The sequence below is a fragment of the Anomaloglossus baeobatrachus genome, chromosome 11, assembly GCF_048569485.1.
Source record: "Anomaloglossus baeobatrachus isolate aAnoBae1 chromosome 11, aAnoBae1.hap1, whole genome shotgun sequence".
Lineage (NCBI taxonomy): Eukaryota > Metazoa > Chordata > Amphibia > Anura > Aromobatidae > Anomaloglossus > Anomaloglossus baeobatrachus.
The window spans coordinates 180827425-180847349 of NC_134363.1; the positions used below are offsets into that span (position 1 = coordinate 180827425).

Sequence of the window (19925 nt, forward strand, 5' to 3'; positions counted from 1 at the left end):
ACAGCGCGGGAGCGAATGATGAATGTGGGGACAGGGACAGAGGACAGGGACTACACGAGGATTAGGACCGAAACAACAAATCCATTTTGAGGTGAAGGACTAATAATGGCGCTCAATCAGCTGAAGAGTCTCCGTGTATCCACAGCAGGGTCACTTTTTTCTTTGGGATTTCATTAACCTCCGGCCGACGACAGCAAGGATCTCTGGACTCCTACACTGCATAGACTATAATGGTGAGCAACAGAATCATGCGTCTTCTTCAAACCCCCAGATCTATAGCTATACAGACCCCCAAAGAAGATCCCCATATGTATAGACCTAAAACCAGACCCCCAGATCTACAGACCTAAAACCAGACCCCCCAGATCCATACAGACCTAAAACCAGACCCCCAGATCCATACAGACCCCCAAACCGGATCCCCCATTTCTATACAGACCTAAAACTGGACCCCCAGATCCATACAAACCCCCATACCAGATCCACCATATCTATACAGACCTATAACCAGACCCCCAGATCTATACAGACCTAAACCAGATCCCCTGTATCTATACAGACCTAAAACCAGACCCCCAGATCTATACAGACCCCCAAACCGGTTCCCCCAGATCTATACAGACCCCCAAACCGGTTCCACCATATCTATACAGACCTGACCCCCCATATCTATTTGGACGTGAATCCAGAACCCCATATCTATAAAGACCTCAAACCAAGCCCCTCATATCTATACAAACCCCAGACTCAATCAATACAGACCCCCAAATCTGCTCTCCTGTATAGACCCCCCCCCCGTCCTTGCCACACAGAACTGAGAAGACCACCCAATCTATTCAGAATCCAGATCAACTCCCCTCCTCATCTGTATGTACCCTGTCGTCTATACAAGACCAGGCCCCATCAATAAAGACCCCAGAATCACCCCCTCCCACATCTACACAGACCCCATGAAAAAAAGATCCAGACTGAGCAACCAATCCCAGACCAGAGCCCCTCACCCATCTGTGCAGTCCACAGGTCACACCCACCTAAATATATAGAACCCAAAACAGATCCCTCTTTATACAGGTCCAAGTCAAAACCTCCAGTCTGTTATAGAGATCCCAGACCAGACCACCCCCTCATCTGTCCAGACCCCGTTCATACAGTGTTCACACTAGTGCAGAGTGGAGCCGCCGTCCCCCGGAGTCGCAGGGTGATGCAGCAGAACATTGCGCCCCGTGCCCGTCACACCCTCCTAGAGCCGCCGGCCGATCCCACCTCTGCTGCTTCGTCAGGGCCGCGGATGATGGGGGCAGCGGTGCGGATGATGGGGGGCAGCGGTGCGGATGATGGGGGCAGCGGTGCGGATGATGGGGGCAGCGGTGCGGATGATGGGGGGCAGCGGTGCGGATGATGGGGGGCAGCGGTGCGGATGATGGGGGGCAGCGGTGCGGATGATGGGGGCAGCGGTGCGGATGATGGGTGCAGCGGTCCGGATGATGGGGGCAGCGGTGCGGATGATGGGGGCAGCGGTGCGGCCGACGCGCAGTGACTCCACATCTCCAGAACAGAATAATTGATCAATATTTATTAAGAAGTTTAAATCATAAAGAAAAAAAAAACACTTTGTGCAGACCCCGCGGGGGGCAGTAACGTCCAGTGTGAGGCGGGGTCCGAGCTCAGACTCCTCCGCCCGTCAGGACCCTTCATCCAGGAGGCGGGGTAACCGAGGCAATTTCCATATGAATTTAATAAACCTATAAATTGCACATAATGCCACTGTGCAGGGAGGCGATGGCGGGAGATGTACTACAAGTCACAGCATTGCACAACCTCGTTGCTGTGCTGAGACTTGTAGTCGCACAACAGTGGGGCAGCCCTGGGGTGTACAGAGTTCATCACAGACCCAGGACTAGGACCACCACAACCATGGCGGCGATTACCGGCCACAGAGCACCGCGAGACCTCCAGTTACTGCCATCCGGGGAATAAGAAACGGCGCAGATCTGAGCGGACAGAATGGGCGCAGCCACAGCACGGGAGAAGAAAGTGTCAGTATTTACATGGATTTCTATGATCGCACTGCTACAACACAGAGTAATTCCCGTATACATTGCTCTAGTGACCAGAGAAGACGAATAGAAGTGCCGAAGCCTCCACGAGGGGGCGCTCCAGACCACGAGCTGTGTCATCAGCATGTTGTTTGTTAAAGGAGAAGTCCAGGTGCCCGATATCTATCCTGAGGGACAGCTCAGAGTGAGATCGGAGGGTATTGTAGAGGAGGTGGCCAAAGAGGAAAAGCAGAGGAGGGCCATGGCAGAGGAGCGCGGGAGGGGCCAAGGCAGATGAGGGCACGGCAGAGGAGCGCGGGAGGGGCCAAAGTGGAAGAGGGCACGGCAGAGGAGCGCGGGAGGGGCCAAAGTGGAAGAGGGCACGGCAGAGGAGCGCGGGAGGGGCCAAGGCAGATGAGGGCACGGCAGAGGAGCGCGGGAGGGGCCAAAGTGGAAGAGGGCACGGCAGAGGAGCGCGGGAGGGGCCAAAGTGGAAGAGGACACGGCAGAGGAGCGCGGGAGGGGCCAAGGCAGATGAGGGCACGGCAGAGGAGCGCGGGAGGGGCCAAGGCAGATGAGGGCACGGCAGAGGAGCGCGGGAGTGGCCAAGGCGGAAGAGGGCACGGCAAAGGAGCGCAGGAGGGGCCAAGGTGGAAGAGGGCACGGCAGAGGAGCGCAGGAGGGGCCAAGGGGGATGAGGGCACGGCAGAAGAGCGCAGGAGGGGCCAAGGTGGATGAGGGCACGGCAGAGGAGCGCGGGAGGGGCCAAGGCAGAGGAGAGCCAACAAAGTGGTTCAGATTTTACCGACTTGGCGGTGTGGGAATGGACCTGTGGGTTTTATTTCCACGTTACTTCTTGCAGATGACACTCGCTGTGGATTACAACTTCTACAATAAAAGAGGTGAAATCCGAGTGAAACCCGCAGTAATCAAGTCCATGTAGCAGCAGATTTGGACGCACGGCGTGAGCGCTCTCTAGTGGAGGTGCAGGGAGCCAGAATTATTTCATTTAAAGGGCTTGTCCAGCACATACTGATGCCCTATCCTTAGGATTGGCTGTAATATGAGAGGGGTCTCCTCCCCCCCCCCCCTTGACTCCAGCCCTCGCGGCGGCCGGGTTACATAGCGCCGCGGGGTGTATTGGCCGCTCTCGGCCCCGCATTCACTTCCTAACATCCTAAGGGCAGATCAATATCTTTGCCCTTAACGACCCTTTTAAAAAGTAAATCAGCTTAAAATAAAAAAAAATTAAATGGCGTTAAAATGAGGACATTCCCTTTAAGCAAAACCCACAACCTTTATCCTGACTCTTCCCTACAGCGGCGGATCTGATCCCTTACGGGTCGGGACGTTATATGGGGGGGTTTAGGACGTCCACCACCTATTAGGGGTAAATCCGTGCAATGTTCTCGTCGTCTTAATTTCTTGCATTGTGAAATCCTCATGCATTAACCCCAAAAAAAAATAAAAAAAAATATATATATAAAAAAAAAAAAAAGTTCCAACATAATATATAACCAGAGCGGCGCTGGCCGAGGCGATTGGCGTGAAATGTACAATAATCATTCATAATTCTTCACAGTCGGTCATGTCCGGCCACCCACGGCTGGAATTAATTGCTCGGAGCGTTCTTGATTTTTCGGTGGGTACCGGCTTCTGCGTCCATTCTGCTGATGGGCGCGAAACATGATTGGTGCGGTGCAGGGAGACCCCCTGTATGTACAGAAATTCATCCTGGGGTAGCGCTTTGCATCAGGAGGACCATAAGTTCACTGTCAGGTGAAGGTAAGAAACACTTGGTGAGCGGTGAGGTTCGCCCTGCAGGTGAGGGACACCGATCCGAGGTGACGAGGACAGCGAGCAGAGCAGCTCCTACCAGAATGGACACCTGCGAAGAAAAGGAAAAAAAAAAAAAGTGATAAATCTGAACCCAGTGCTAAAACGCCAGCATTGTGCATTCACCACTAGGGGGAGCTCACTACACAAGGATTCATGCATCTCCCAGCAGTGAGCTCCCCCTAGTGGTGACCGCAAGAACATCATTTAAGACACAATTTGGGGGTGTAAAAAAAAAATGGAGACGATGGACTTTGAAACTTACCATCCAATATAACACTGACAGAGGTTCTCGTGAGACGTGGCTTGCTTAATTAATAATTCGACCTGCGTGTTTACGTCCAGAGTATCCTCATTGGGAAAGTCTCGTCCTGAGCAACGAGAAACATCAGCATTAAACGCTAATCCTACATATTATTTGTGGTTTAAGTATCAGCTGAGAGGCGCTCACTGATGGACTCTCAGTGGCCTCATTTTAACCCCTTCACCACCGACAGATTTTCTGTTTTGTTTTTTTTTTGCTCCCCTTATTCCCCCAGAGCTTATTTTTTGTGAGAAGAGTCGTACTTTTATAGGAAACCATTAGTTTTACCATATAGTGTACAAAAATTAGAAGTGTGGAAAAACTGCAAAAAAAAGTGCAATTGCATCGTTTTTGGGATATTTTATTCTCTGTGTTCACTATATGGTAAAACTGATGTGTCGGTGTGATGCCTCAGGAGGGTGCGAGTTTGCAGACACCAAACATGTATAGGTTTACTTTTATTAAAAAAAAATCAGAAATTTGTCCCAAAAAAAGTGACACCCTTTAGCGCCATTTTCCGCGACCCGTAGCATTCTCATTTTTCGGCATCTATGGCTCAGTGATGGCTTCTTTTTGTACGACTGATCACCAGAAATACTCGCCTCCTGTCAGTGGCAGCGCTCGGCTGGGTGAAACAGGCAGTCAAGTGAGCTACCACCAACCACCAACTCACACTGATCACGTCACGGCGCCGCCGATAGAGCCGGGTAAGTGAAAGAGTTACCGCAGCGGGGATTTAAATCGCGATCACATTTTGACAAAGCGATTTAAGGGGTTAAGAGGTGCCGGTGGATCGCGGATCCACTCGTGCCTGCGAGGCACAAGTCAGCTGTTCTAATCAGCTGAAATGTGCGTCGATCACCGGCAGCTGCCTTCAGCAGCAGCAGCAGCAGGTGATTACAACTATATAGGTTTAGGACGTACCGTCACCGCCTGCGGTCGTTAAGGGGTTAACTAATAATTCGACCTGCGTGTTTATGTCCGGAGTTTCTTCGTTGGAAAAGTCTCGTCCTGAGGAATGAGAAACATCAGCATTAGACCCCAATTATTTGTGGGTTAAGTAATCAGCTGAGAGGCGCTCACTGATGGACTCTCAGTGGCCTCGTTCTGCAGCCGAGGCTGTAGAAGGTGAAAGCTGCAAAAGTATTAATGAAATCAAAAGCAAAAATTAATTTTTATATCAAAAACTATATACATGTAAGTAAAGAGAACACCCCACCACCCCCCTCGAAGGTGTCCAAATGCTTTGGTCAAACGGTCTGATTTCGGCAGGAAAATACAACCATCGGATGTGTATAATCAGGTGGAGACGAGTCGGAGGAACTCAGAAGACACGGGGGGTCCTACCACCGAAAACACATGCACACTCAGCCAGACTGGGTGTGCATGTGCAGCGCAGGTAAGGGCAGCGGACAGCGATCTGACGGGTAGGCTTCTGCCGCCGCCGTGTCTCTGGTGACGTCGGGGGGACCCGGCTGCTCCGGCGGCTTACCTGTTAGCTTATCGCGCACCCTGTTGATGATCTGGATGGCTTTCTTATTCAGGGCTTCGGGCTGCACCACGCCGTCACCAACTGAGGAAACAAGAAGGCAATGTCTGCAGATACGGAGCACAGCCCATCGGAACGCCTCGTGCCTGCGGAGGTGCCAGACACCCCCCCCCCCCGACCACATCCCCCTCCCCGCCACTTACTGTATGTGTGTATGGACTCGGGCACGGTACTGCCAGGCTTCTTATGAGCGGTCTCCCCTAGATCCACCGTCTCCAGCATTTCTAAGGGAAGCAAAGACAGCGGCGTTAATGGAAGCCTCCCCGTGTACGACCTGCGCAGCAGAGCTGAGGTGTCGTCACTGTGCGCTGCTACACGTGGCAGGACAACACCAAGGAAAATAATTTGCTTTCTCAATTTTGTCATTAGAGTGTATCCAGCAAGACAGGCGGACGGGGGTGGGCAGCGCCTCGGGGCGGGGCAGCGCAGGGGGCCGCAGCGGTGGTCGGGGGGGGGGGGTATGGCGGGGAAGCCTCAGTAGTACACAGGGCCTACGGAATACATGTCCCTGCTCGGGGTGGAGGCATACATTCAAAAGTAAAGAAAAAAAATCCCCAAAAAGAGATTTGTCCAAGTCATGAATAGTCAGGAAAGGTCATCGATATCAGATCATGGGGTCCAAAACCTAAACTCAACCCCCCACCGGTGGCCAAAAGCTGTACTAAGGCCTTGTGCACACACTGCTTTTTTTGGTGCAGTTTTGGGTGCAGTTCGTGGTCCTAAACTGCATGTATCACCTTCCCCAGCAAAGTCTATGAGAAATCTGAAAGGCTGTCCACACATTGCTTCTTTTTTGCCTGCCGTTTTGGTTTTGTCACTACTTCTGTGTTTTTCCCTGCGTTTTGCCATTGAGAAAGTTAAAACACATGAGAAAAACACAACAAAACGAAGCAAAAACGCACCCAAAACGAAGCAAAAACTCACCCAAAAGCAGCAAAAACGCACCAAAACGAAGCAAAAACGTACCAAAACGAAGCAAAAACGCATCAAAACGAAGCAAAAACGCACCAAAACGAAGCAAAAACGCACCAAAACGAAGCAAAAACGCACCGAAAAGTGGCAAAAACGCACCAAAACTAAGCAAAAACGCATCAAAACTAAGCAAAAACACACCAAAACGAAGCAAAAACACACCAAAACAAAGCAAAAAAATAACCGAAAAGCGGCAAAAACGCACCTAAAAGTGGCAAAAACGCACCAAAACTAAGCAAAAACACACCAAAACGAAGCAAAAACACACCAAAACGAAGCAAAAACACACCAAAACGAAGCAAAAACACACCAAAACGAAGCAAAAACACACCAAAACGAAGCAAAAACACCAAAACGAAGCAAAAACACACCAAAACGAAGCAAAAACACACCAAAACGAAGCAAAAACGCACCGAAAAGCGGCAAAAATGCACCGAAAAGCAGCAAAAACGCACCAAAACGAAGCAAAGAACGGAATTTTGTTTACTTACCGTAAATTCCTTTTCTTCTAGCTCTAATTGGGAGACCCAGACAATTGGGGTGTATAGGCTATGCCTCCGGAGGCAGCACAAAGTATTACACTCAAAAGTGTTAAGCCCCTCCCCTTCTGCCTATACACCCCCCGTGCTCCCACGGGCTCCTCAGTTTTGGTGCAAAAGCAAGAAGAAGGAAATATAATTACAAACTGGTTTAAAGTAACTTCAATCCGAAGGAACATCGGAGAACTGAAACCATTCAACATGAACAACATGTGTACACAAAAAAACAGGGGCGGGTGCTGGGTCTCCCAATTAGAGCTAGAAGAAAAGGAATTTACGGTAAGTAAACAAAATTCCGTTCTTCTTTTTCGCTCTATTGGGAGACCCAGACAATTGGGACGTCCAAAAGCAGTCCCTGGGTGGGTAAAATAATACCTTGTAAGAGAGCCGTAAAACGGCCTCTTCCTACAGGTGGGCAACCGCCGCCTGAAGGACTCGTCTACCTAGGCTGGCATCCGCCGCAGCATAGGTATGCACCTGATAGTGTTTCGTGAAAGTGTGCAGGCTCGACCAGGTGGCCGCCTGACACACCTGCTGAGCCGTAGCCTGGTGCCTCAAAGCCCAGGACGCGCCCACGGCTCTGGTAGAATGGGCCTTCAGCCCTGAGGGAACCGGAAGCCCAGCCGAACGGTAAGCTTCGATAATTGGCTCCTTGATCCACCGAGCCAGGGTTGATTTGGAAGCCTGTGACCCTTTACGCTGGCCAGCGACAAGGACAAAGAGTGCATCCGAGCGGCGCAGGGGCGCCGTACGAGAAATGTAGAATCTGAGTGCTCTCACCAGATCTAACAAGTGCAAATCCTTTTCACATTGGTGAACTGGATGAGGATAAAAAGAAGGTAAGGAGATATCCTGATTGAGATGAAAGGGGGATACAACCTTAGGGAGAAATTCCGGAACCGGACGTAGAACCACCTTGTCCTGGTGAAACACCAGAAAAGGGGCTTTGCATGACAACGCTGCTAGCTCAGACACTCTCCGAAGAGAGGTGACTGCTACTAGGAAGACCACCTTCTGCGAAAGGCGTGAGAGAGAGATATCTCTCATTGGCTCGAATGGTGGTTTCTGAAGAACCATCAGCACCCTGTTCAGATCCCAGGGTTCTAACGGCCGCTTGTAAGGCGGAACGATGTGACAAACTCCCTGCAGGAACGTGCGTACCTGTGGAAGTCTAGCTAGGCGCTTCTGGAAAAAACACCGAGAGCGCAGAAACTTGTCCCTTAAGGGAGCCAAGCGACAAACCCTTTTCCAGTCCAGATTGAAGGAAGGACAGAAAAGTAGGTAATGCAAATGGCCAGGGAGAAAAACCCTGAGCAGAGCACCATGACAGAAAAATTTTCCACGTCCTGTGATAGAACTTGGCGGACGTTGGTTTCCTAGCCTGTCTCATAGTGGCAATGACATCCTGAGATAATCCTGAAGACGCTAGGATCCAGGACTCAATGGCCACGCAGTCAGGTTGAGGGCCGCAGAATTCAGATGGAAAAACGGCCCTTGAGACAGCAAGTCTGTTCGGTCTGGTAGTGCCCACGGTTGGCCGACCGTGAGATGCCACAGATCCGGGTACCACGACCTCCTCGGCCAATCTGGAGCGACGAGGATGGCGCGGCGGCAGTCGGCCCTGATCTTGCGTAACACTCTGGGCAACAGTGCCAGCGGAGGAAACACATACGGGAGCTGAAACTGCGACCAATCCTGAACTAAGGCGTCTGCCGCCAGAGCTCTGGGGTCTTGAGACCGTGCCATGAACATTGGTACCTTGTTGTTGTGCCGGGACGCCATGAGGTCGACGTCCGGCACCCCCCAGCGGCAACAGATCTCCTGAAACACGTCCGGGTGAAGGGACCATTCCCCTGCGTCCATGCCCTGGCGACTGAGATGAAGGGAATTTTGTTACTTACCGTAAATTCCTTTTCTTCTAGCTCCTATTGGGAGACCCAGACGATTGGGTGTATAGCTACTGCCTCCGGAGGCCACACAAAGCATTACACTAAAAAGTGTAAGGCCCCTCCCCTTCTGGCTATACACCCCCAGTGGGATCACTGGCTCACCAGTTTTAGTGCAAAAGCAAGAAGGAGGAAAGCCAATAACTGGTTTAAACAAATTCACTCCGAAGTAACGTCGGAGAACTGAAAACCGTTCAACATGAACAACATGTGTACCCGAAAAACAACCAAAAATCCCGAAGGACAACAGGGCGGGTGCTGGGTCTCCCAATAGGAGCTAGAAGAAAAGGAATTTACGGTAAGTAACAAAATTCCCTTCTTCTTCGTCGCTCCATTGGGAGACCCAGACGATTGGGACGTCCAAAAGCTGTCCCTGGGTGGGTAACTTAATACCTCATGTTAGAGCTGCAAAACAGCTCTCCCTTACGAGGAGGCAACTGCCGTCTGCAGGACTCCTCTACCTAGGCCGGCGATCGCCGAAGCGTAGGCATGCACCTGATAATGTATGGTGAAAGTATGCAGACTCTACCAGGTAGCTGCCTGGCACAACTGTGGAGCCGTAGCCTGGTGACGTAATGCCCAGGACGCACCCACGGCTCTGGTTGAATGGGCGTTCAGCCGTGATGGAACCGGAAGCCTAGCAGAACGGTAGGCTTCAAGAATTGGTTCTTTGATCTATCGAGCCAGGGTGGATTTGGAAGCCTGCGACCCTTTGCGCTTACCAGCGACAAGGACAAAGAGTGTATCCGAGCGGCGCAAAGGCGCCGTGCGGGAAATGTAGATTCTGAGTGGTCTCACTAGATCTAACAAATGTAAGTCCTTTTCATACCGATGAACCGGATGAGGACAAAAGGAAGGTGAGAAGATATCCTGATTAATATGAAACGAGGATACTACCTTAGGGAGAAACTCCTGAATGAGGCGCAGCACTACCTTGTCCTGGTGGAACACCAGGAAGGGAGCCTTGGATGACAGTGCTGCTAGCTCAGACACTCTCCGAAGAGACGTGATCGCTACCAGAAAGGCCACTTTCTGAGATAGTCGAGAATGTGAAACATTCGTCAGAGGCTCGAAAGGCGGCTTCTGGAGCGCAAGTAGTACCCTGTTCAGATCCCATGGATCTAACGGCCGCTTGTACGGGGGGACGATATGACAAACCCCCTGCAGGAACGTGCGTACCAGAGGAAGTCGTGCTAGACGCTTCTGAAAAAAACACCAATAGCGCCGAGCCTTGCCCTTTAAGGGAGCCGAGCGACAAGCCCTTTTCCAACCGAAATTGCAGGAAGGAAAGAAGAGTAGGCAATGCCAATGGCCCGGGGGACACTCCTTGTACAGAGCACCAGTATAAGAAAATCTTCCACGTCCGTGGCAGATCTTAGCAGACGTGGGCTTCCTAGCCTGACTCATAGTGGCAACGACCCCTTGGAATAATCCTGAGGACACTAGGATCCAGGACTCAATGGCCACACAGTAGGTTCAGGGCCGTAGAATTCAGATGGAAAAAACGGCCCTTGGGACAGTAAGTCTGGCCGGTCTGGTAGTGCCCACGGTTGACCGACCGTGAGATGCCTGTCGCCAGAGCTCTTTGATCGCAATGAAAATCGGGACCTTGCTATTGTGCCGATTCTTGACACCCGTCCGGGTGCAGAGACCATTCTGCTGCGTCCACGCCCTGGTAACTGCGGATATGGTGTATGCTCTGTCTGCCACCCACCGCAGAATACGGCGAACTTCCTGGAAGTCTCGCCGACTGCGTAGTCCGCCTTGGTGGTTGATGTATGCCACCGCTGTGGATTGTCCGACTGAATTCGGATCTGTTTGCTTTCCAGCCACTGCAGGAAGGCTTGTAGAGCAATATACACTGCCCAGAGCTCCAGACAATTGAACTGAAGAGTGGACTCCTCTGAAAAGAGTTCTTGATCGTCTGAGAAAGAGGGACGTTCCTGTGTAGGGACGTCGACTACTCCTCCCATTAGCGAAGAATGTTCCATTGAATTGGACGCAGATGAAACTGCGTGAAAGGGACTGCCTCTGGATGAGGCGTCTCCTTGAAAGAGAGACTGCACCCCCGTCTGTAGTGAACGCTGTTTGTCCAGCGGACGCTTCACTATCGCTGAGAGAGTGTGAAAACTCCCTGCCAAGATATGCCAGCGATTGGGTTTAACTTTGAAAAGTTGAAGACCCACCCGAAACTCTGGAAAGTCTCCAGCGCCATGTTCAGGCTGTGTTGGCATGCCTCTTAAGAGAGTGCCTTGACAAGTAGGTCGCCTAAATAAGGGATCACAGAGTGACCCTGAGAGTGCGGGACTGCTCACACTGCCGCCGTGAAGTCGGTGAAAACCCGTGGGGCTGTCGCCAGACCGAAGGGTAGGGCTACGAACTGAAGATGCTCGTCTTCAATAACGAATGGTAGCAAACGCCGGTGTCCTGGAGCAATCGGCACGTTGAGATAAGCATCCTGATGGCTATTGATGCTAGGAAATCTCTTTGAGACATTGAGGCAATGACGGAGCGGAGGGATTCCATCCGGAACCGCCTGGTTTTCACGTGCTAGGTGAGCCGTTTTATGTTGGCACTACGACCAGATCGGAGTAAAAAGCGTATCTTGTTCCTGAGGAGGAACAGGGATTACTACTCTTTCTGCCTTCAGAAGAGCCTCGGCTCGGCCGGTGAGGAAGTTTTGGGACAAACTGTCTCTCATCCACCGGCCTTTGACCTGTGGCAGGAGAGTGTCGCTAAAGCGGGGGAGTCTGCGACCGATCGGGGACGCGGAGTGAGAGGGCTGAAAGTCAGGAGGAAAACGCCGTGGTAGCGGTTCCTCCAGCTGCTTTCCCCGGGCGTGATGGAGCCCGCCAGGAATCTGCGCCCCTCTGAGCGCCTTTTGCGTCCTTTTGGACGAGGACCACTGGGACCTGCCCGAGCCTGGGAAGGACCGAAACCTCGACTGTCCATTCTCCTGTTGGGTTTTGTTTGATGTGGGCCGGGGTAAGGAAGAATCCGTACCCTTGTACAGTTGAATGATTACATCCAACCACTCACTAAACAGTCTGTCACCAGATAACGGCAACCTGGTTAAGCACTTTTTTGGAAGCAGCATCTGCTCCAATCCCTTAACCACTAGGCTCTGCGTAAAAACACGGAGTTGGCGGACGCCACTGACGTACGGCTCGTAGCGTCCAGGACAGCATTAACAGCTTGAGTCGCAATGCCGACATTGCGAGGTTAAGGACGCTACTGCGGCCAAGATGTACATGTGACAGCGTCCCCCTGCGCAATACTAGCTGAAATAGCTTGTAAGTGCCTCTACGGCTGCGAATGCCGGAGCAACCGACCCGCCGATAGCTTCATAGACAGATTGCAACGAGAGGTCTATCTGTCTGTCAATGGCATGTTTAAGTGAAGTCCCATCTTCCACTGCAACTATAGATCTAGCCGCAAGCCTGGAGATTGGGGGATCCACCTTTGGACACTGGGACTAGCGCTTGACCACGTCAGGGGGGAAGAGACACCGCGTATCCTAAATACGGTTGGAGAGACTGTTATCGGGATAAGCGTGGAGATTCTGGACTGCTTCTCTGGAGTCAGAGTGACCAGAAAAATACTCCATATACACTTGAGATACTGAAAGAGGGATTTATCCTGCTGTGAAGCTGACTCCTCCACTGGAGGAGTTGAGAGGGAAATACCCAACTTTCCATTGATGGACGCTATAAGATTATTCACTATAGCGTCACCATCCGGTGCATCCGGATTGAGAGCGGTCTCAAGATCAGAGTCCTGAACTGAGCTACGTCTGTCCTCTGATACAGAGAGTACTCCTGTGGTGACCCTGACCAGTGATGAAGTCGAGGGCCGTTTCCATGGAGCTCGCTTAGGCCGTCTGGGACTGTCGTCCGTGTCAGAGCCTGCACCCTGGGATGTATGGGACCCCCCTGGAACCCTGATTTATTCCAAGTCAGGGTGGCCAGGGGCATTATATTATTATTATTCAATCAACCTTGGCCAAGGTCTATCTGGACTGCAAAGTCTGTAAGCTATTAGTCATAATTACAGACAATATAGCAGCGGAAACTGCAACTCCATCCTTGTCCATGGACAGGAATCACAGGTGGTCTTTTGGCTACCTGTAGCGGAGACCCCGGTTGAGCAATTGCACATACTGGGGGCCCTGGAACCGTATCACGTGCAGTACAAGCAGCATAGAAAGCCTGTGCCTTGGCACCCCTGCTTTTTTGCTGTTGTTGTCTAGCCATCTAGGAGCATTAGCTAAGAATAGCGACCTTACAGTGAAAGCATACAAGCATGAAGTACAAATAAACACTTCAGCACATGTAGTACAAGCAGCCTAGAAAGCTTGTGCCTTGGCACCTTTGCTTTTCTGCTGCTGTTGTCTAGTTATTCAGGAGCATTAGCGAAGAATAGCTACATACAGTGAATGTATAGCATACTGCAACACATGCAATCCAAGCAGCATTGAAAGCTTGTGCCTTGGCACCCTTGCTTTTCTGCTGCTGTTGTCAAGTTATCTAGGAGCATTAGCCAAGAATAGCGACATACAGTGAATGTATAGCATACAAACATGAAAATAAACACTGCAGCACATGCAATTCAAGCAGCATTGAAAGCTTGTGTCTTAGCACCCTTGCTGTTTGCTGCCGCTGGCTAGCCATCTAGGCGGGTAGACAGCCAAGAATAGCCATTACAGTGCCATGTATAGCATACAAGCCCAAAGGACACATGACACTTCAGCACATGCAAGACAAGCAGCATAGAAAGTCTGTGCTTTAGCACCGCTGCTTTTTAGCTGCTGTTTCCAGGCCTGCATCCTGAATAGCGACTTTACAAAAGTACAGCAGGAGACTTCGGCATTAGTGGGTCAGCACTGCAGCTGCCGCTTACCGCCCGCACAAAAGCAGGTGTGTGGCGCCTCCTGTGACTGCCAGCTCAGCGCTTGTCTCCGTTTTCCCGCTCTGCGTGCCGGAATGGCTGCCGGCGTCCAGAGAAGAGGGGCGGGCCGAGGGCGTGCCCGAGACAAGAGCGGGAACCCGGCGTCCCACTGAGTCTAGTGAAGGGGGCTGGAGAATGCAAAGCAGACTCCAGCTCCCTGCGCTGACTTACTGTACAGCGTCCCGCCTCTCCCCTGACTGGCAAGGCTGGGGGCGGGAACGAAAGGAAAACTAGGCCGCAAAGCCGGGGACTCGAGTAATAAGCGCGGCCGTCCTATGTGCACGGCCGGCGCGGAAGTCCCCGGCGCACCACAAGTCCCAGCCGCGCCACAGTGTAAAACACCCAGCAGCGGCCGGCGCGGCAGTTCCCAATACATAAATTCACTCAGCAAAGCTGCAGTGAATAATAGCACAAGCGCTCCGCGCTGTTGTCCCCGGCGCACTAACACTCCCAGCAATGCTGGTGCGTGTGTGCGCGATGTGTACGGGGGCACAGAGTACCTTAATGTCGCAGGGCCCTGTCCCTGAGGATACCCAGCTCCAAATCCAGCAGGTTCTCTGGGTCTGTGGATGGAGCCCGGTCTCAGTGCCTGGAGACCGGTAAGATCCCACTTCACCCAGAGCCCTGAGGGGGGATGGGGAAGGAAAAACAGCATGTGGGCTCCAGCCTCCGTACCAGCAATAGGTACCTCAACCTTACAAACCGCAAGTGGGGTGAGAAGGGAGCATGCTGGGGGCCCTATATGGGCCCACTTTTCTTCCATCCGACATAGTCAGCAGCTACTGCTGACTAAACAGTGGAGCTATTGTCAAGGTCAGAATGACGATGATGATGAGACTCAAAGGATCTCTTGATATCCGGCTGCTGCTTCTAATTAAAATGTCATGGGTGCACACGAGAATGAAAAATAACTGCACAGCAAGTCAGTTACATCTATCTCCATGACTGGCTCTTAACCAAGTGTGTTCTTTATTGTTTGAAAGAGACTCTAGACCAAACAGTAAGGGGGTGTGAACAAAAGTTTTAGTCCAATCAAGTATCGTAAGTCAGGGCTTCATGACGTAGAGAGATCTGCATATTCTCCGTTGATTGGTCAGTCTAGGATCCAGGAATTTCTTTGTCGATTTGTCTTGGGTGGAGAACAGGAAATGGTGGCCATCTTTACAATCACATGTGGTGGTATATACTGTGTCTAAGGAAAATACACTGAATATGCAATATACATATATACATGTTAGTAAGAAACAAAAGCATTCACAAATATGTGTGTTAGTTCACATCTACTGAACTATATAACTGAGTCTATGAAATGGCTGAATTAAGTATTTTTGGATACTCAATTCTTTATCCTCAACACTATTGCATGGATGTCTGACCTCCTTCGCACAAAGCAGAAAACTGGTGAGCCAGTGATCCCACTGGGGGTGTATAGCCAGAAGGGGAGGGGCCTTACACTTTTTAGTGTAATGCTTTGTGTGGCCTCCGGAGGCAGTAGCTATACACCCAATCGTCTGGGTCTCCCAATGGAGCGACGAAGAAAATCTGTTTCCCAGTTTTCCACGCCTGGGATGTGAACTGCGGATATGGTGGAGGACGTGGCTTCCACCCACATCAAGATCCGCCGGACTTCCTGGAAGGCTTGACGACTGCGTGTGCCGCCTTGGTGATTGATGTATGCCACCGCTGTGGAATTGTCCGACTGAATTCGGATCTGCTTGCCTGCCAGCCACTGCTGGAACGCTTTCAGGGCAAGATACACTGCCCGAATTTCCAGAACATTGATCTGAAGCGAGGACTCTTGCCGGGTCCACGTACCCTGAGTCCTGTGGTGGAGAAAAACCGCTCCCCATCCTGACAGACTCGCGTCTGTCGTGACTACTTCCCAGGATGATGGGGGAAGGAAGGATTTCCCCTTCGATAATGAAGTGGGAAGAAGCCACCACCGAAGGGAGGCTTTGGTCGCCTGAGAGAGGGAGACGGTCCTGTCGAGGGACGTCGGCTTCCTGTCCCATTTGCGTAGGATGTCCCATTGAAGGGGACGCAGGTGAAACTGCGCGAAAGAGACTGCTTCCATTGCTGCCACCATCTTCCCCAAGAAGTGCATGAGGCGCCTCAAGGGGTGTGACTGGCCTTGAAGGAGAGACTGTACCCCTTTCTGTAGTGACTGCTGTTTGATCAGCGGAAGCTTCACTATCGCTGAGAGGGTATGAAACTCCATGCCAAGGTACGTCAGCGATTGGGCCAATGTCAGATTTGACTTTGGAAAATTGATGATCCACCCGAAACTCTGGAGAGTCTCCAGGGTAACGTCGAGGCTGTGTTGGCATGCCTCTTGAGAGGGTGCCTTGATCAACAGATCGTCCAAGTACGGGATCACAGAATGACCCTGAGAATGGAGGACCGCTACTACAGTAGCCATAACCTTGGTGAAAACCCGTGGGGCCGTTGCCAGGCCGAATGGTAGTGCCACAAACTGCAGGTGTTCGTTTTCCATGGCGAAGCGCAAGAAGCGTTGGTGCTCTGGGGCAATCGGAACGTGGAGATAAGCATCTTTGATATCGATCAATGCAAGGAAATCTCCCTGGGACATTGAGGCGATGACGGAACGGAGGGATTCCATCCGGAACCGCCTGGTCTTTACGTGTTTGTTGAGAAGTTTCAGGTCCAGGACAGGACGGAAGGACCCGTCCTACTTTGGGACCACAAACAAGTTGGAGTAAAAACCGTGGCCCTGTTGCTGAAGAGGAACAGGGACCACCACTCCTCCTGCCTTCAGGGTGCCCAGCGCCTGCCGAAGAGCCTCGGATCGCTCGGGAGGCGGAGAGGACCGGAAGAATCGAGTCGGGGGACGAGAGATGAACTCTATCTTGTAACCGTGAGAGAGAATGTCTCTCACCCAGCGGTCTTTTATTTGTGGCAGCCAGGTGTCGCAAAAGCGGGAGAGCCTGCCACCGACCGAGGATGCTATTAGAGGAGGTAGAAAGTCATGAGGCAGCCGCTTTGTTAGCGGTGCTCCCAATGGCCTTTTTAGGACGTGACTTAGACCGCCATGCATCAGAGTTCCTTTGTTCTTTCTGAGACCTTTTGGACGAGGAGAATTGGGACCTGCCCGCGCCCCGAAAGGACCGAAACCTCGACTGCCCTCTCCTCTGTTGGGAGAGGTTCTGCTTGGGCTGGGGTAAGGATGTATCCTTTCCCTTGGATTGTTTGATGATTTCATCCAGGCGCTCGCCAAAAAGCCTGTCGCCAGAAATTGGCAAACCGGTTAAACGCTTTTTTGAAGCGGAATCTGCCTTCCACTCCCGTAGCCACAAGGCCCTGCGGACTACTACCGAATTGGCGGTCGCAACTGCCGTACGGCTCACAGAGTCCAGGACAGCATTCATAGCGTAAGACGCAATTGCCGAGGTCTGGGAGGTAATGGAAGCCACTTGTGGCGCGGCCGCTTCAATTTTCGCTTGACCTGCTGATATAGCTTGTAGCGCCCATACGGCTGCGAATGCTGGGGCAAAAGAAGCTCCGATAGCTTCATAGATGGATTTCATCCAGAGCTCCATCTGCCTGTCAGTGGCATCTTTAAGCGAGGCCCCATCTTCTACTGCAAGTATGGATCTAGCCGCCAGTCTGGAGATTGGAGGATCCACTTTGGGACATTGAATCCAACCTTTAACCACTTCCGGGGGAAAAGGATAACGTGTATCCTTAAGGCGCTTAGAGAAACGCTTATCCGGACAAGCATGGTGATTCTGGATTGCCTCTCTGAAATCAGAGTGGTCCAGAAACATACTCCGTGTACGCTTGGGGAACCTGAAGCGAAATTTCTCCTGCTGAGAATCTGACTCCTCCGCCGGAGGGGCTGAGGGAAGAATATCCAGCAACTGATGAATGGATGCAATAAGATCGTTCACTATGGCGTCCCCGTCTGGAGAATTAAGATTGAGAGCGCTCCCAGGATCAGAATCCTGATCAGCTGTCTCCGCATCATCAACCAGAGAATCCCCCCGCTGAGACCCTAAACAATATGATGTCGAGGGAAATTCTAAGCGGGCCCGCTTAGACGATCTGGGGCTAGGTTCTAAGTCCGAACCCTCCATCTGGGATGTATGAGATACCCCGTGAGGACATTGTTGGTCCAACTGAGGGGGGTCAGGGAACAATGATTCAACAGAGTCCCTTTGCTGAGATACCGGTCTGGACTGCAAGGCTTCTAGTATCTTAGCCATAGTCTCAGAGAGTTGATCCTTAAAGGCTGCAAACTCAGTCCCCGTCACCTGGACAGTGTCAACAGGTGGCTCCCCCTGGGCCCCTCTTAGTAGAGGATCCGGCTGAGGAAGTGTCACAGGGGTTGAGTCTTACATGCGGCGCAGGCAACATAATAAGCCTGTGTTTTGGCACCCCTGCCTTTTGTGGGCGCCATGCTATAGTTTTCCCTGAGTAACACAATAGGGTATATAGCCAGAAAAAACTGTGCTCATACAGTGTAAATTATATACAGTACACAAATAATGTACCAATACAATACAGCATCATGGGGCTAGCACCACATGTGCTGCTTACCAGCCGCCTAAGCGGTTGTGAGGCCACCAGAGACCGTGTCTGGGTCTCCCATGAATATGTCCCTCTCTGCAGCGTCGGTGGAGCTGACAGGAATGGCTGCGGCGTCCTGACGAGCTGAGGAAGCTGTGGGCGTGGCCTAGAAAGAGCGCGAAACGGGCGCTCATACTGTGCTCAGTGAGGGGAGTGGAGCATGTAAATCATACTCCAGCCCTCATTGCTGCTCGCTCCGTGCAGCGTCTCGCCCTTCCCTTGCCTGTCAGGGCTGAGGGCGGGAGAAAAAACGGGAAACTAGGCCGCAATGAAGCCGGGGACTGTAGTAATAAACGCGGCCGCCGTAAAAGCGCGGTCGCGTGAAAGTCCCCGGCGAACTACAAGTCCCAGCCGCGCCGCAGTGTCCCGTGGCAACGGCGGTCAGTGCGGTAACCCTTACATATAAACACACTCAGCGACGCTGAGTGTGTAATGGCACATATAGACCCGGTCAGCGCCGCGGTCCCCGGTGCACTAGCACACCCAGCAAAGCTGAGGTGATGCCGTGCGCGGTCCCCCTAGGGATACAGAGTACCTCTAAGATGCAGGGCCATGTCCCTGAACGGTATCGGCTCCTATCCATCAGGCTCCACAGGAGTTGTGGATGAAGCCCGGTCTCAGTGCCTGGAGACCGATAAGATCCCACTTCCACCAGAGCCCTGAGGGGGATGGGGAAGGAAAACAGCATGTGGCTCCTGCCTATGTACCCGCAATGGATACCTCAACCTTAACAACACCGCCGACAAGAGTGGGGTGAGAAGGGAGCATGCTGGGGGCCCTATATGGGCCCACTTTTCTTCCATCCGACCTAGTCAGCAGCTGCTGCTGACTAATCTGTGGAGCTGTGCTTGCATGTCTGCCTCCTTCGCACAAAGCAAAAAACTGAGGAGCCCGTGGGAGCACGGGGGGTGTATAGGCAGAAGGGGAGGGGCTTAACACTTTTGAGTGTAATACTTTGTGCTGCCTCCGGAGGCATAGCCTATACACCCCAATTGTCTGGGTCTCCCAATAGAGCGAAAAAGAAAATGCACCGAAAAGCGGCAAAAACGCACCTAAAAGTGACAAAAACGCACCAAAACGGAGCAAAAACACACCGAAAAGCAGCAAAAACGCACCGAAAAGCAGCAAAAACGCACCGAAAAGCAGCAAAAACGCACCGAAAAGTGGCAAAAACGCACCGAAAAGCGGCAAAAACGCACCAAAACTAAG

At 51.9% G+C, this 19925-nt stretch overlaps 1 protein-coding gene across 1 annotated transcript in view; it reads right to left on the reverse strand.

The window, feature by feature from the left end:
• Positions 1–1558: 1558 nt before the first annotated feature.
• The window catches only part of MTOR (mechanistic target of rapamycin kinase), a 262102-nt gene continuing 243735 nt past the window's right edge, over positions 1559–19925 (reverse strand). The window contains exons 49-52 of the mRNA XM_075327360.1: positions 5869–5949; positions 5669–5749; positions 4138–4243; positions 1559–3924 (exon numbers count right to left, since the gene is read on the reverse strand). Of these exons, the coding sequence (XP_075183475.1) occupies positions 3909–3924; positions 4138–4243; positions 5669–5749; positions 5869–5949 (284 nt within the window). The 3' untranslated portion in view covers positions 1559–3908. The remainder of the gene's footprint in view (positions 3925–4137; positions 4244–5668; positions 5750–5868; positions 5950–19925) is intronic.